The 13057-nt window shown below is 39.1% G+C and overlaps 1 protein-coding gene across 3 annotated transcripts in view; it reads right to left on the bottom strand.

The window, feature by feature from the left end:
- The window catches only part of LOC139994936 (uncharacterized), a 70760-nt gene that overhangs the window by 1537 nt on the left and 56166 nt on the right, over positions 1–13057 (bottom strand). Inside the window, exons 2-7 of one of the 3 annotated variants that reach the window (XR_011801809.1) lie at positions 5134–5339; positions 4066–4201; positions 3285–3424; positions 1833–2100; positions 711–899; positions 132–355 (exon numbers count right to left, since the gene is read on the bottom strand). Coding sequence is in view for 1 of the 3 variants with exons in the window: in XM_072018024.1 (XP_071874125.1) it covers positions 1833–2100; positions 3285–3424; positions 4066–4201; positions 5134–5339 (750 nt within the window). In the remaining 2 variants the exon portion in view is untranslated. The remainder of the gene's footprint in view (positions 1–131; positions 356–710; positions 900–1832; positions 2101–3284; positions 3425–4065; positions 4202–5133; positions 5340–13057) is intronic. The other 2 variants (XR_011801808.1, XM_072018024.1) reach the window with 2 other exon arrangements.

Below are 13057 nucleotides of genomic sequence, written 5' to 3'. Positions count from 1 at the left end.
AGAGAGAGAGAGAGAGAGAGAGAGAGAGAAAAGAGTAAAATGGACGATGGAAATCGAGTGAAAAATCGGAACGTATCGTCGGTTTAATTCGATCGATATTGGCAAGGGAATTGCATCCACAGGCTACTGACACAAACGTTTACTGACGTTCGCCAGGCATGTGACCATAAGTCAGCAAATTGTCGGCAAACGAACGTGTCTCTGATTCGTTGTCACAGTTTTTCCTAACGATATTTCGTCTCGATATTTCCTCGTGGACAGACGGTCCTTTTTTCTTGGCATCGATCTTAACGATTGATGCCTCGGTGGTAAAGGATCATTTATAGGTTAGGAGTCTGTCCTAGGGGATGAAAATCTGTTTGGAAATGGAAAAGAATTAGTAGATGTCATGATAGACTTAAGATAGTTGTATTTATTTTGAAAAGTTATGAATATTTCTGGAAAATTATTCTTTCTTTAAAAGCAACAAAATTTCTTTTTTCCCTTACTTGGCTTAGAAGGAAAGTGGTTTGAAAATGTGCTACGTGTGCGTTTAACCCTTCACCTAGATTATAGTTATTATAGCCATAATTTTTGCGGAATTTTTAGTATAATATACTGAACAATATACGAGGAAGTAAATAAAAATAAAAATGAAAATAAAAATAAAGTGTGGGAAACGATAATAGATTTTTTAATAACACTTTCAAATATAATTCTCCGATATTTACCCCAACGTAATAATAATATTTATCCCAGAAATAAAACTGTTTATATATAATCTGATAAAACGATAACACGCAAGTATATCATTAGAAAGTATAAACGTGAAATGTCCGTATCAAAGTTGACCTAGCCATCGCCATCCACAAATTCGCTGTCCAAGAGTTAACTGAAGTATAACAGCGGTTCTCATGTTTCTGTAAAAGAATTTGACATATCTAAACTAACTGTCCCATTCACTTTAATCGAAAAGGTTACTCATTAATCGATAAATTATCGAATCACTGTTTTCTTTACCGACAGAATTATTTATCGATATATGGCTTCAAAACAAAGCACGGAAATCATTGAATTATCTAAATTTCCAATGAATTTAATTTATATATAATACAATTCATTACACAAAACAATAAATAATTAAGTAATAATGAAAAACGAACTAATATTTCACAAATTCCAAATAATTTTCTATCGAAACAATTTTTAAATGCATTTTCAACGGGACTGTATAAACGAGAAGAAATGGGAACCACTGATGCTTTTCCGTCAAGTGCACGCGTCCTTAAGCGATCTCTTCGGAATGCTTTTCCTTCAGAATGAAAGCTTCCACGAAAAACCGCCGTTCTATATTTTCGATGCCTTCCGTTCCGAATAATAACTTTTTTTTATGATTCTACTTCGCGTTACAACGTGTATACAGTAGTATGCAAAAGCTCCTAACCGAGCAAAATATTCGTAAAGCGATATATAAAAAAATGTTAGCTTGATATATATATCTTTATACTAAATATCTTATACCTTCTCTGTATCTCAATTATTCTCGAATTTGTTTCAAGCTCCTACACTGGTCATTATACTGCTATTCCAATTTGAAAATGTTTCATGTATAACGCATAATATAATGGCTACAAGAACTACTGGCAAACCATTGCGATTACCATAGCATGTACGTACTAATTAATTAAATTAAAGTATGTTAAATTTCTCATCATTTAATAGTTTGATGTTATGAAGATGAAATGTCAATTCCTTTTGTAGCTACTTTTATACTCATGAAAGGTTTGACAAGTGATCGAATAATTTCGCCAACAACTGTATACCGACCGAGCAGCTCGTGTTCCATTGCTTACCTCCTAAGATATGTTCCGCGTGCGTATGGCCTTGCGCCCTTGTCTCCCTGCTCTCCATGACCGGCATCTTAAGGGGCTTTTCACCCTCTATGCTGTGCTCGTTCGATTTCCAATATACGGTCGCTATCGTTGCCAGGCATTTGATCTTCAGGTCCCCCCTCTTGAAGTGCTTCGTACGCAGACGGAACTCCAGACCTAGCACGGCGGTTTCCAGACCCTCGCGATCCACCTCAGTGATGTGGGGCCCTCTCAAGTATTGCGTGTCGACCTGAATCCCACCAAAAATAACAAGAAAGAAAAAAAGAAAAAGATATAAAAGTCTGCTTCTTCACGTGCAGGTGTCTGCGTGTTTAGGGGAAGTAAGTCGAATTTGCAATTCTACTTTGGACGAGCGAGCCTGACCAGGATAAGTTACGGCTACGTTAACCCTGTGATCGAGTTGGACTGCACTCGAGGGACTGCAACGTTTCGAAAGATGGCAGGCACGTGAAAGCACAATGATGATTTATTAACAGGTGTTTGACCAGTACCTGGACTAGGTAATTATTTATGGAACAGGCAATGGACGTCGACTGGAAGATTCGTTCAATTGTTCTTTTAGGAGAAAGACCGGGCTGAGCACAAAGAGAATGACGAATTGGGTGAAGGGATAAATAATTGAGTGGTTCTCTGGAAAAAGAATTCACATGACAAAATTGGAAATTGGCTGTACCTGCTTTGGTTCTAGGTTTATTGAATTAATAATAATAAGGATTCCTACAAACCTCTGTTTTTTTTTTTTATAAAATTTTTATAGAAAAATTTCATAATAATTCAACTATCTGATTACGAAACCTATTAGGTCCTTTTCTCGATTATGCATTTATCGACTTTTTATACATAGTTTAGTGTATCCTTAAAGAATTTCCTGGTTTCCAACTAGAAAAAAATCGAACTGCAATCTTCTAGATTCTAAGCAATCAAATGTCCAAAATTAGTGTTCGGAGCATATCGTTATACTTTCGATTTCTCAATTATACTATCTCAAATTCTTGCATTAAAATTGTGTTAGATGCAGGAAGCTCCTGAATCAATGTTTACCATGTATTGGAAACAAGGGATACTTGAGTTATGTAGTCATTAAAGATGCTCATAGATGGCGGTGTTCTAATAAAACGAATGTGCAACACGTCGGTATCATTTATAGCACTTCAATTAGCCGCTTGAAACGATTCGCCTCGGTTGTCTAATTAACGGAATAACGTTCCTTGATCTAACATCACGCTATATTCTGAAAATCAATATACTTGCGGTGGCGTCCAGTGGACAGTGTTGAAAGAAGTTGAAATTGATGGCAAGCGAGTAATTACAGCGGATAAGCAGCGATAAGAAAAATGTCGCACAGGACTTTTCCCACGGAATTTCACGGCTTCTGACAAGTACTAGGAACAGTTATAAGTATAAGTTACTTACAGGGTCCCCGTTGATGAACCAGCTGAGCATGGCAGCTGGTTTAGACTTCGCCGAAGTGCAATTGAACCGTACCACGTCACCGACTTGATAACGATGCCTTCCTGGCCTTCCGGTGATAATGGGCCCGTCTTCCGGTAGGGCTGCAAGTTTTTTACCATTTTCTTTTTTCTCTCGGAGATACTTAAATTCTCGGAAGAGTAAGGTTATGTAAGGGTACGTGTTTATGTAATTTCACGAAATTACAAGCCAAGTAAGTAAATTGAATTAATATCAAATCTCAAAATGTTTGCAAGAATGAGATATTCGTATAATATTAAAAAATGATCAGAAAATGAAAAGAAAATTAAAAATAGTTCCAGGTGATGAAATGATAAAGCGGAAAAATAGCCTTACACAGGGTATGCTATTTTACTAGAAAGTTATTTACCTTACTATTTACTGTAAAAAATAAAAGTCAACAAATTTTGTATCTAACTTTACGTTCTTCACGATGGTAAGCATAAAATCAAGATGAAAATTATAGAAAAATAGTTAAAACATATTATGTTTATATATAAATCCTGCAAAAACAAAGAAGAGGAAGAAGCTACACAGGTTAAAATTAACTTATTTTTTTAAAATGGTAAATGGGATGGAACTAATAGTGAATCTACGTGGACCTGTCATGCTAGAGGGAAGCAGAAAGGACGTTTGGTATTTTTGTTAGGACGTAAAAAACGTTTGCCGTGTGGTTGGCGATGGGGAAGATCAACTGATGCAACGATCTGTAAACGTTTCTTACCCACTACCAGCATGTCCGAGTGATCGGAGACCGTTTGGAAGGATGGCGCCTCGGCTGACACCTCGCATCTGTATCTTCCGGTGCTCATTAGGTTCACGGAATAGAGAACGACCGATCTCTCGGTCGAATTGTGAATCTGAAAAACGACAATGATTCTCCCTGTAGCGCTATGGACCAATTAACCTATTGCAATTGACCCCTCTACTATTCCTCGAATCAGCTATCATGATTCCAGCGGTTTTCATAGCGAATTCTTGCCATCGACATTCTTCTGTGAGAGTTTATGAGGCTACCAGAAGCGAATGCTCGGTATGTATTGAATAACATCTTTTGTAATTGAAATATCCGAAGTTTACCTATTACAATATTTAATCCTTTGCACTCTGACCATATTTTTATTTTCTTTATACAGGAAAACATATATTTTAAAAAAAGCTTGAAGCTTTAGTAATTTTGTGCTATATAATCACCGAGTTTCTCTTCGAGTTCCCTCAGAGGGAACATCCGAGTGCAAAGTGTTTATAAGCGAAACAAGTCTCTTCTATCTGGGCCTTGCTATTTTAATTATTCATAGAAACAATTACACGAATGTCTATTTGTCAATCATTCAAAGAAGAGCAGATTTTCTACGACCTTGACAACTATTCAACCCTATAAAATGTTAAGGATCTCTAAAAAGAAATTCCTGAAATCCCTAGGATATTCAAAATAAAAAAGGTGAACAATATCGACGATGGCATATTACTAAACACCAAAGGCTAAAAGCAAGCTGCTAGCTGATAAAAAATTCGCAAACCCTAATTTCTCTTGTAAGAGAAAGATACGTAGCCCAAGGGAACAGGTGCAGTCTCGTGAAACAGCTGGACACTGTTTCCGACCGAATTTCATCGGCAGTACATGGTGCAGGCCCGAAGAGAAATTCGTAGGCCGGAAATGGGCAAGATAGAATAGAAACGCAGGCGACAGAACGCGATAAAAATGAGAAGCGATACGCTTTAAATAGAATAAGCTAGGCGAGGGGTGCATTGGCACGAGACGCGGTAAAAATCAATACAACGTGATTCTTACGTTCGCCGTGACACCTGGCAGCTGAAAGACGAGCACAGGCGGCATGTTCTGCGGCACGTATCGGTAGAACTCGTTCCCGTCTTTGTACCATTTTACCGAGTATAACGTCTCACCGTCCAGGTTAAAGTTGCACTCCAACTTGATGTTCTGGCCACGGACCACATGCTGGGGGACCACCAGCTCCAGCATCCTCAACGCTACCGTGCCTGACAACACAAATTGATACTAGTTAATAGATTGTGAATGTTTATGCAAATTATTATTATTAATTGTTAAAAAGTAACGAGACAGATTTCGACTTTCGGGAATGAGCAACATAGTATGAATGTCGCGATGCTAATATTTCACACGTAATACAGTTTTCTCCCCTTGATCTTATTAACAGACTATGAGAGCTCTTCACCGAGCCATTAAGTTCTTTATACATGCGGGTTCGCCATTCGCTGACCCTCCAAAACTCCACCCTTGCTTTTCTGCGCCTCTTACGAGATTCGATTTGTACCTAATATTCATGCGGTCTCGAATTATGAGAGCGTTTTTGTTCACAGACATTCGTGAAGCGTAACTAAGGGCATTAACACTGGAAAGACCAGTTTTAATTTTTATAATATATTCACATTCTTTCGAAATTGCACCTTTGAAAAGCGTCTCGATATTAAAATTACTGTTCAATATCGAACAAATTATTTATAATTAGTCGATTTTCTTCTGTCTAAACTGTGATTGATAATGTTGCAGGAAAAAACATTTCAAGTGCGATAGAAGTCGGTGATAGTGCTGATGCTGGTATAGATGTCGTTGGCGGAGAATACTGCTGCTTTCTTCTCATTAAGGTGTCGTGGAAGAAAAATCGAACTACGGGCGACGGGATTTGAACCCGGGTCCCGAACGTTTGTAACCAAAGACGCTAACCACTGCGCTGCCGTCGTCCGGCCATATTTGTTGTCGAGTGACGCCACACATTTACATGTTAGAATACATATTTTTATTCGACGCCCAGATGAAATATCATTGTATAATCTCTCTGAAGCGAAGGTGTCAGATTTCATGGTTCCCGCACCTAAAAACACACACCTACGAGGCTGTGACCGCCCAAATACTGTTTAACTTCAGTGGCGATACTCGGCAAGTTTGCGCGACTAGTTGCAAGTGGACAAGAGCCCTAACAAATTTTCGGAGGTTGAAAGGGGGAAAACTGCAGCGTGACAGCGATAGTCGTACGAATCGTTGGGAACGTGAAGCCATTCTCACGCGTGTTTGCTCACTGTTCCCAGCAACGCTAGAACAATTCCATCGAATTGCCTTTTAACCTTCCGCTGATACTGATGAAACGTCGCGTTTTTCCGCGCTCGCGTTTTCCACGCGATCATTCGTGTTACGTCGCACGCGAACCTCTTCCCAAAATCATTTGTCCATTCGTACTTGCTTATCAAATTTAAGTATCAAAAATAAATATTATATAAATAAATATAAATGAAGTACAATTATATATTATAATTTAATATATAATAATTATTATATAATAAGTACAATTATATATGTTTGCATGGTAGGCGAATTGCTCAATTTTTCTAAATTCTTCAGGTATATGAAAAACGGCGAGAAGTATTGTATGAAAAAAGTGGAAAGCGCTTAAAGTCATATATCACGAGAAAGCTTGACGTTTTCGTGATTTTTCGACGCAAGTGTCAATATCTTGTCGTCAATAAAAATTAGGACGTTCGAGAAATATAATTTGCTCGGGAAATTCGACAATAAATATATAATTATTTGAACTGGTAATTAAAATACGCGAATGGTAATTACTATTATATTATATACCTTAGCTTCTAGAATTTATGTTACTTGATTCACATGGAATAAATTATCGACCCGTCTGTTTTGATATTTTGAATCAATTTCGTATATTAATAATTTATCAACGTATGAACAATCGCTTGTTCCCAGAGGAATTTCGAAAAATGAGTAAATATCTTCCAAATTAATTGTAAACGTTGATAGAAAATATTATAGAACAATATGCTCGTTGAATATATGTTCAATATCTTAGCATTAACGTTACATGCTGTTAAAAAGATCTAGCATGCTCTTAACAATAACAATCTTCTCGTCAGAAACAAAGGAATCAACATTGTCATATTTATTTATTCGTGTAATACTTAAATCTATAATATTTCATAAGTCTTAGGTCATCCTTATTCCTTTTGCAAGGAGTAATTTAAATTCCAAGAAATTTTTCAAGCGTGTAATCGAGTAAACTTGTAAGTAAATTTTTAAATGAGTAATTTAGAAAATTTGTTTTACCATGAAAATATTTATGGCCGTAGATTTTCGCGAGACACGAGCAATTATAATTAAATAATCCACGTGCTAACCGGTTTGGATATTAATTTATACAGTTCGTGGACTCGTCGTTAGTCAGACTTTGTGAGAGAGGAAGAGAGGGGAGGGGGAGGGGGAAGAGATGGTCTTCTAGAAATTACAACAGAAATAAAAGAATAAAGAACCGTTCCTGTCGTTTATCTCGTGGCACGCTTCGATTTCATTTTCCACGACTTTTTTAAACCCATTACTTTTAAACGCGACTGGCATTAACTACGAAATCGGCCGACATTAAGGGCGCACTCTGCAACAAAGAGAATTATCTCCTCTCGCAGTAAGAGAAAGAATCATTGTTAGGTGTTCCAGAACAGAGAAAAAGAGGGAATCTCGACGTCTGCGTAAATGCAAGACACTTTAATCTAAAGCCGTGTCCGTCAACTTTCTCTCTTTTCTTTCTACGACTGTTATTCTTCAACAATTTCTGCTCGAGGATTCTCCAATTCGCAAAGTGTATAATTATTGCTTCTACTTTGTAACAGAGAAAAATTTCATCGGAACGGATTTCGAACACTTTCCTTTGATTCCGTCGATAAGATAGTATACCGTCATTTGCGAGCACAATTCAACAACCTCAAAATGCCAAAAGGTACTAAGAACCATTGAAAAATTGTTAAAATTAAATTGGAATACCCTTTAACTACGTGACCCACTTTACCGATCGTTGGCACTAAACAAAATAATAATTTTCTAAAAATTCCAAATAAATCGCATTAATTGCATTTAATACATGTTCAACGATATTCTCAATATCTAAGATATCCACAAGACGAAGAATACACCTTTCGTCTTTCTCGTGGTTCTTTATTTCCGTCTTCAAAGGGCTAAACAAAGGTTACGAAGAATCGTAAGGGAAGAAAGGACAAAGAAAGAATGGCATGAGACTACGCGGAGGAAAAGAGTGGCATTCTCTGAAGATAAGGCAGCACACCGTGCTATCTGGTCCGGAAAAGTCGCGTGGACGGAAGAGAAAAAGTCTTGTTCCTCTGATTGTCGAGGGTCGTGATTCACAATTGCAAAAACCGATCCAATTATTCCACGAATGCCCGGGGCGGGCTGCATTTATCGGTCCCGTTGATGGAGCGATCCAAGCGCCACGTAACGATCAAATTCGGTAACAAACGCAATTCTTTCTGTGATCAAACAGAAGAACTTCAATACGACATAGTTGAAATACGAAACAAGATGGAGGGGAGATTTTACTATTTCAACCTGCGTTGTCCTCGTTTCCTCTTCTTTCACACTCCACACAAATGACCAAAGAATTCAACGAATGTCTCGTTCTTTTTCATCGGTCTTATTAGGATATCAAATCGCTTAGACGATTACAGCGACAATTAGGGAAATTCTGACAGGAAATTCCCCAGAATGTAACGATAATTGTGAACTAGGCGCTACTGTTTAGAGTAATATTACCTAAAATATAAGTAATCTCTGAATGCATCTGTCCACGGACGGTGAAGATCTGAGAAGACGAGAGTCTGTGAACCTCAGAGAGAGTAGTTGGCGTATATTTGTCATCAACAGACGACTAGATGTTTATGCATTCATAAGGATAACAACAAACTGTCTAAAGTATAAATCACTATATCTGTGTTAAATCGCGTGCCAAACGAACCAATCAATCTCCTAGACACAAAAATTGCTCCACCCTAAATCTTTTACCAACCTATCAATAAAAAGTCGAATCTGTCAACCATGGTAGCTCCAAGAAAGCATCACACAACAAACTTTGAACGATCGACTAGAAACGCGGATATGACCGAGTTCCGGGTTTGTCCGGTGCTTTCAGTTTGGACCGTATTTAAAATCCCTAGGGACGTGTTCCTCGCGGGCGCTCCCCTTACAGCAAATATTTTCCCATCGGCCTGGAAGTCGCTTGTTACCTTGTCCAGTGGCTTCTTTTCGATCGACAAAGGGTTGCCTCTCGTTTGAATCCAGGGTTGAACGAGGGTGTGACTGTCGAAGAAAAGGGGGGGAGTGGGGGAAAGAAAAAAAGAGAAATCATGCGGTAGTGGCTACGTGTGGCTGTTGTCCGAGGAAGATAGCGGACGCGAGTGGTTATTAAAGGAGGCAGAAAGGGAGAGGACGATAAGAAAGAAGGGCAGGGTGGACGTGAATGGCGATGTAAATGGCGTAGCGTTGCCAGTGAAAGGGAAAAGGGAAGAAAACCGTGATAAGTGTGAAGACGACGGAGGAGAGAATGAAAGAGAGATAAGAAGGCTCGATAACGAGCGAGAGAGTGAAAAGGCAGGAGGAGAGAGAGGCAGGGGGTGGGGAGAAAAAAAAGGAAAGTCGGCTACTGGGAGTAGAAAAGATACGGAACAGTAAAAACATTAGACGTTTCTTTGACGCCTGTCACTGTGTGCCACCAACGACGCCATTATTTCACTCTTGTATTTCCTTTCGTTCGAACCTTCGTTTACCTCCTTTTGCTCGTCGCCTACTACAACACTGAGTTGCTTCTGAGAATAGATGAAATAACTAAAGGCCTGTATCCTGATTCGTACGTTAGCGTAGTTAATTAAAGACCATACATATACTCTTATGTCGATGTTTTAAGTAATTTGTTGGCACATGTGAGGTATTTCTCCGAAGTTTGAGTTACCAGGAGTTTTACGATGTTAACTCGTCCGCCGGCCAAGATCAGTGGCCGAGTTCCAGACGAAATTTTCATTGCCTACCACCAACTAAATTCTTATATGAACGAAAATTAAGAAATTGATTGAATGAAAGGAATAACAATGAATGGAACCGATATGAATTTTAAATATCATGGTTTTTTTTTTAATATTTGTTTAACACAAAACCGTGTAGTTCCAAAGAAATTCCCATTTCTTCATAACTTTCCAAGTTTTATTTTTATTTTTACTGTTTAAATACTTGGCTAAAGTATCACTTCCGTAGTGAATTAAGTACTACAATAAGTACCTGAGAATTTTTTCTGATTTCCTTCAAAGCCCAACACGATAAGAAATCAGGCCATGGACTGAAAGACCCTTGATGCTGATCGTGTTAGTGAAAAAAAAGAAACTATATTGCCGGTAGAGGGTTAAGAAGATTGCATTTGTACGAGATTAAAAATATCCTGTGTTCTACGTGGGAAATAAAAGGAAATTTCCATCAGGTGTATACAGTAACAAGCAACTATATTTCAAAAATATCCGAATACGAAAAAGTGAATAAAGAATACGATACGTGGCTATCATCTTGCAACATTGCGTACAATTATCAAAACTTCTCTAATTTTCGTGTTCTGGCAAAGTCATTACTTTGCGAATGGCTGAGAACGCCTACTCGAGTGCAATAATTTCGAGAGAAAATCCGTCAGTGGCCACGTGCTACGTATCGCATAAACGTCACTTTCTAACCGAAAAATTCCTTTGTCAACAGTTTCTCGGCCGACTCCTCATCGAAGAATCAATCCCGCGTCCAAGTGTTCCCGTGTAAGCAAGAGGAAAGGCTCTCCAGTTTCAGTTCGACTCACACCACCGCGGCAGACGCTGTTGCCGCTTCCTCGGCCCTCTGCCTGTACTAAACCAAAGAAGAAGTCGAAACTAAATCGTCGTATGCTCGTCTGAAAGCTTCCTAGTCCTTTAGGAGTCGAGGTTGATCGATCGTTTCGATTGGAAGAAAAAAAAGAAGAAGAAAAGAAGGAAAAAATGAAGAGACAGAAGGGTGAGGTGAAATAACGAGTACCGGCTGAGAACGTCGCGAAATATGATTCATTCCTGTTCCGTTACCAATGATAACTCATGCATATTGAACGGCAGGGGGTCTGATTTGTTCTGTGAGTCAGTCATTGCACGCGTCGCGGCGCCTGCACCGTGTCACGACGTCGCTCCAGTCTCGTGTATTGGTATACCAGGAACGGGGATGAATAAGGGCGCGCAGGGTCGCTTTTATCGAGCCTGGATCGCCTGAGCACTTTAACTTTCAAACAGAAAGAGAGAGAGAGAGAGAGAGAGAGAGAGAGAGAGAGAGAGAGAGAAAGATTCTGAGTGAGAATCGGTGCGCCTCCGACGTCGTCGTTAATTAGGTCGGCGACGACGTACCTCCTTACCTAACCTTCGATATTATTCCAACGAACGCGAAGCAATTTCGATTTGCCTGATAAACGGTGAACATTGGCCGGAGCCTGGGTAAAATTCTCCTAATTACTCGTCCGACCGAGCCTATTCTACCTGTGGGTCGGATCGATTCTGATTGATCCTTAAACCGATAGGTTGCACCGTACGTACAGTGCAGTGTCGGTTATCCGAATCCCGTTTAACCGAACTTCCGTATTATCCGAAGTGCCTCGAACTTTACCGTAGCTTTGTTCTTTCTTTGTTACTTTTCTCTTTTTCCCTCCTCCTTCAGTCTTTTTTGTTCCAAATTTTAACACGAAAAGTACGAAAGCATAAATACAGTCGCGTATCGTGAAAGTTATTAAATCAAACTTTCAACCGATCAAATAATCAATTAGATCTAAATGCACGCTTATGTTATCAAAATGTTTTTTACCAGTTTATTGTATGGTTCGTGGAAGCTAACAAAGTTCCCCGCATTATCCGAGGTAGGTACGGTCCACATCACTTCGGATAATAATCGAGCTTCTTCTCTACAAGTGGATGATATTCTCGATGGTCTACTACTGCCCTCGTTGCTCCCTCCTTTTGGCCTCTGTTAATGAAATAAACTCGGCTCTAGAAGATTCTGGAAATCCTCTCGACTATCAGATTTGATCATGTGGATTTTGGCTCCGGCTGTTTGACTTGGGTTTTTGCGCGGGTGGGGTCCGTGAACGGAGTGTTGGAATCTTTGCTCGAAGTCATTATATCAGGCAGAAGGCGGAGAAGGGCTTCTTCTTGCAAGCCCTGTTACACTTCTACGTCCTCAAATTCATTTACACAACGGTTAACGAAACTTGAAATCCCTCGTTTACACGCTCGAGGCCAAGGTCGTTTTTGCACTTAGGACATTTCAGAGATCTACTTTATCTGCCAATTATTGGACTGCAATTGAAATTAAGCAAAAAACGAACCAGTCACTTTATGGAAAAATAAATTACAGTTCTAGAAAACACTGAAAGTGCGAAAATTGAAAAGTTTTGATCTTTGTATTGGGAAATATTCCACGTATCAATGAAATATGCAAATAAAATAGAAAAATGCAAATGTCGATAAACGTTAGTTATTTGTCTCTCGAACCTTTGTCCATGTGATACATCTAAACGAATAGAACCTTGAGTTTTCTCTGCAACTAAGACGTGCCACGTACAGACTTTCTTCCAGATACATTTTTCTTTGCGAGTGAATTTTTGGAGAATTTTTAACCGGCAGAATGGTGGAAGAGGAAGCTTGCTTGAAGCAACTGACTTGTTCCGCTTTATTACCTTCATTGTTCGGGTCTCTGTTGGTAAAACAAACGCCGAATAGCGCGAATAATCCATTTCAGCTTGCACGAAGCCAGACCCGCTCTCTTGGCTTCTGACTGTACTCGTGTGGATTTTGCTTTTTGCTGTTTGACTAGTCGCAGAGGACTTTTTCCATGGTAAACCTGG

The sequence above is a fragment of the Bombus fervidus genome, chromosome 15 (assembly GCF_041682495.2).
Source record: "Bombus fervidus isolate BK054 chromosome 15, iyBomFerv1, whole genome shotgun sequence".
NCBI lineage: Eukaryota > Metazoa > Arthropoda > Insecta > Hymenoptera > Apidae > Bombus > Bombus fervidus.
This window is presented reverse-complemented; position numbering and strand designations above follow the sequence as displayed.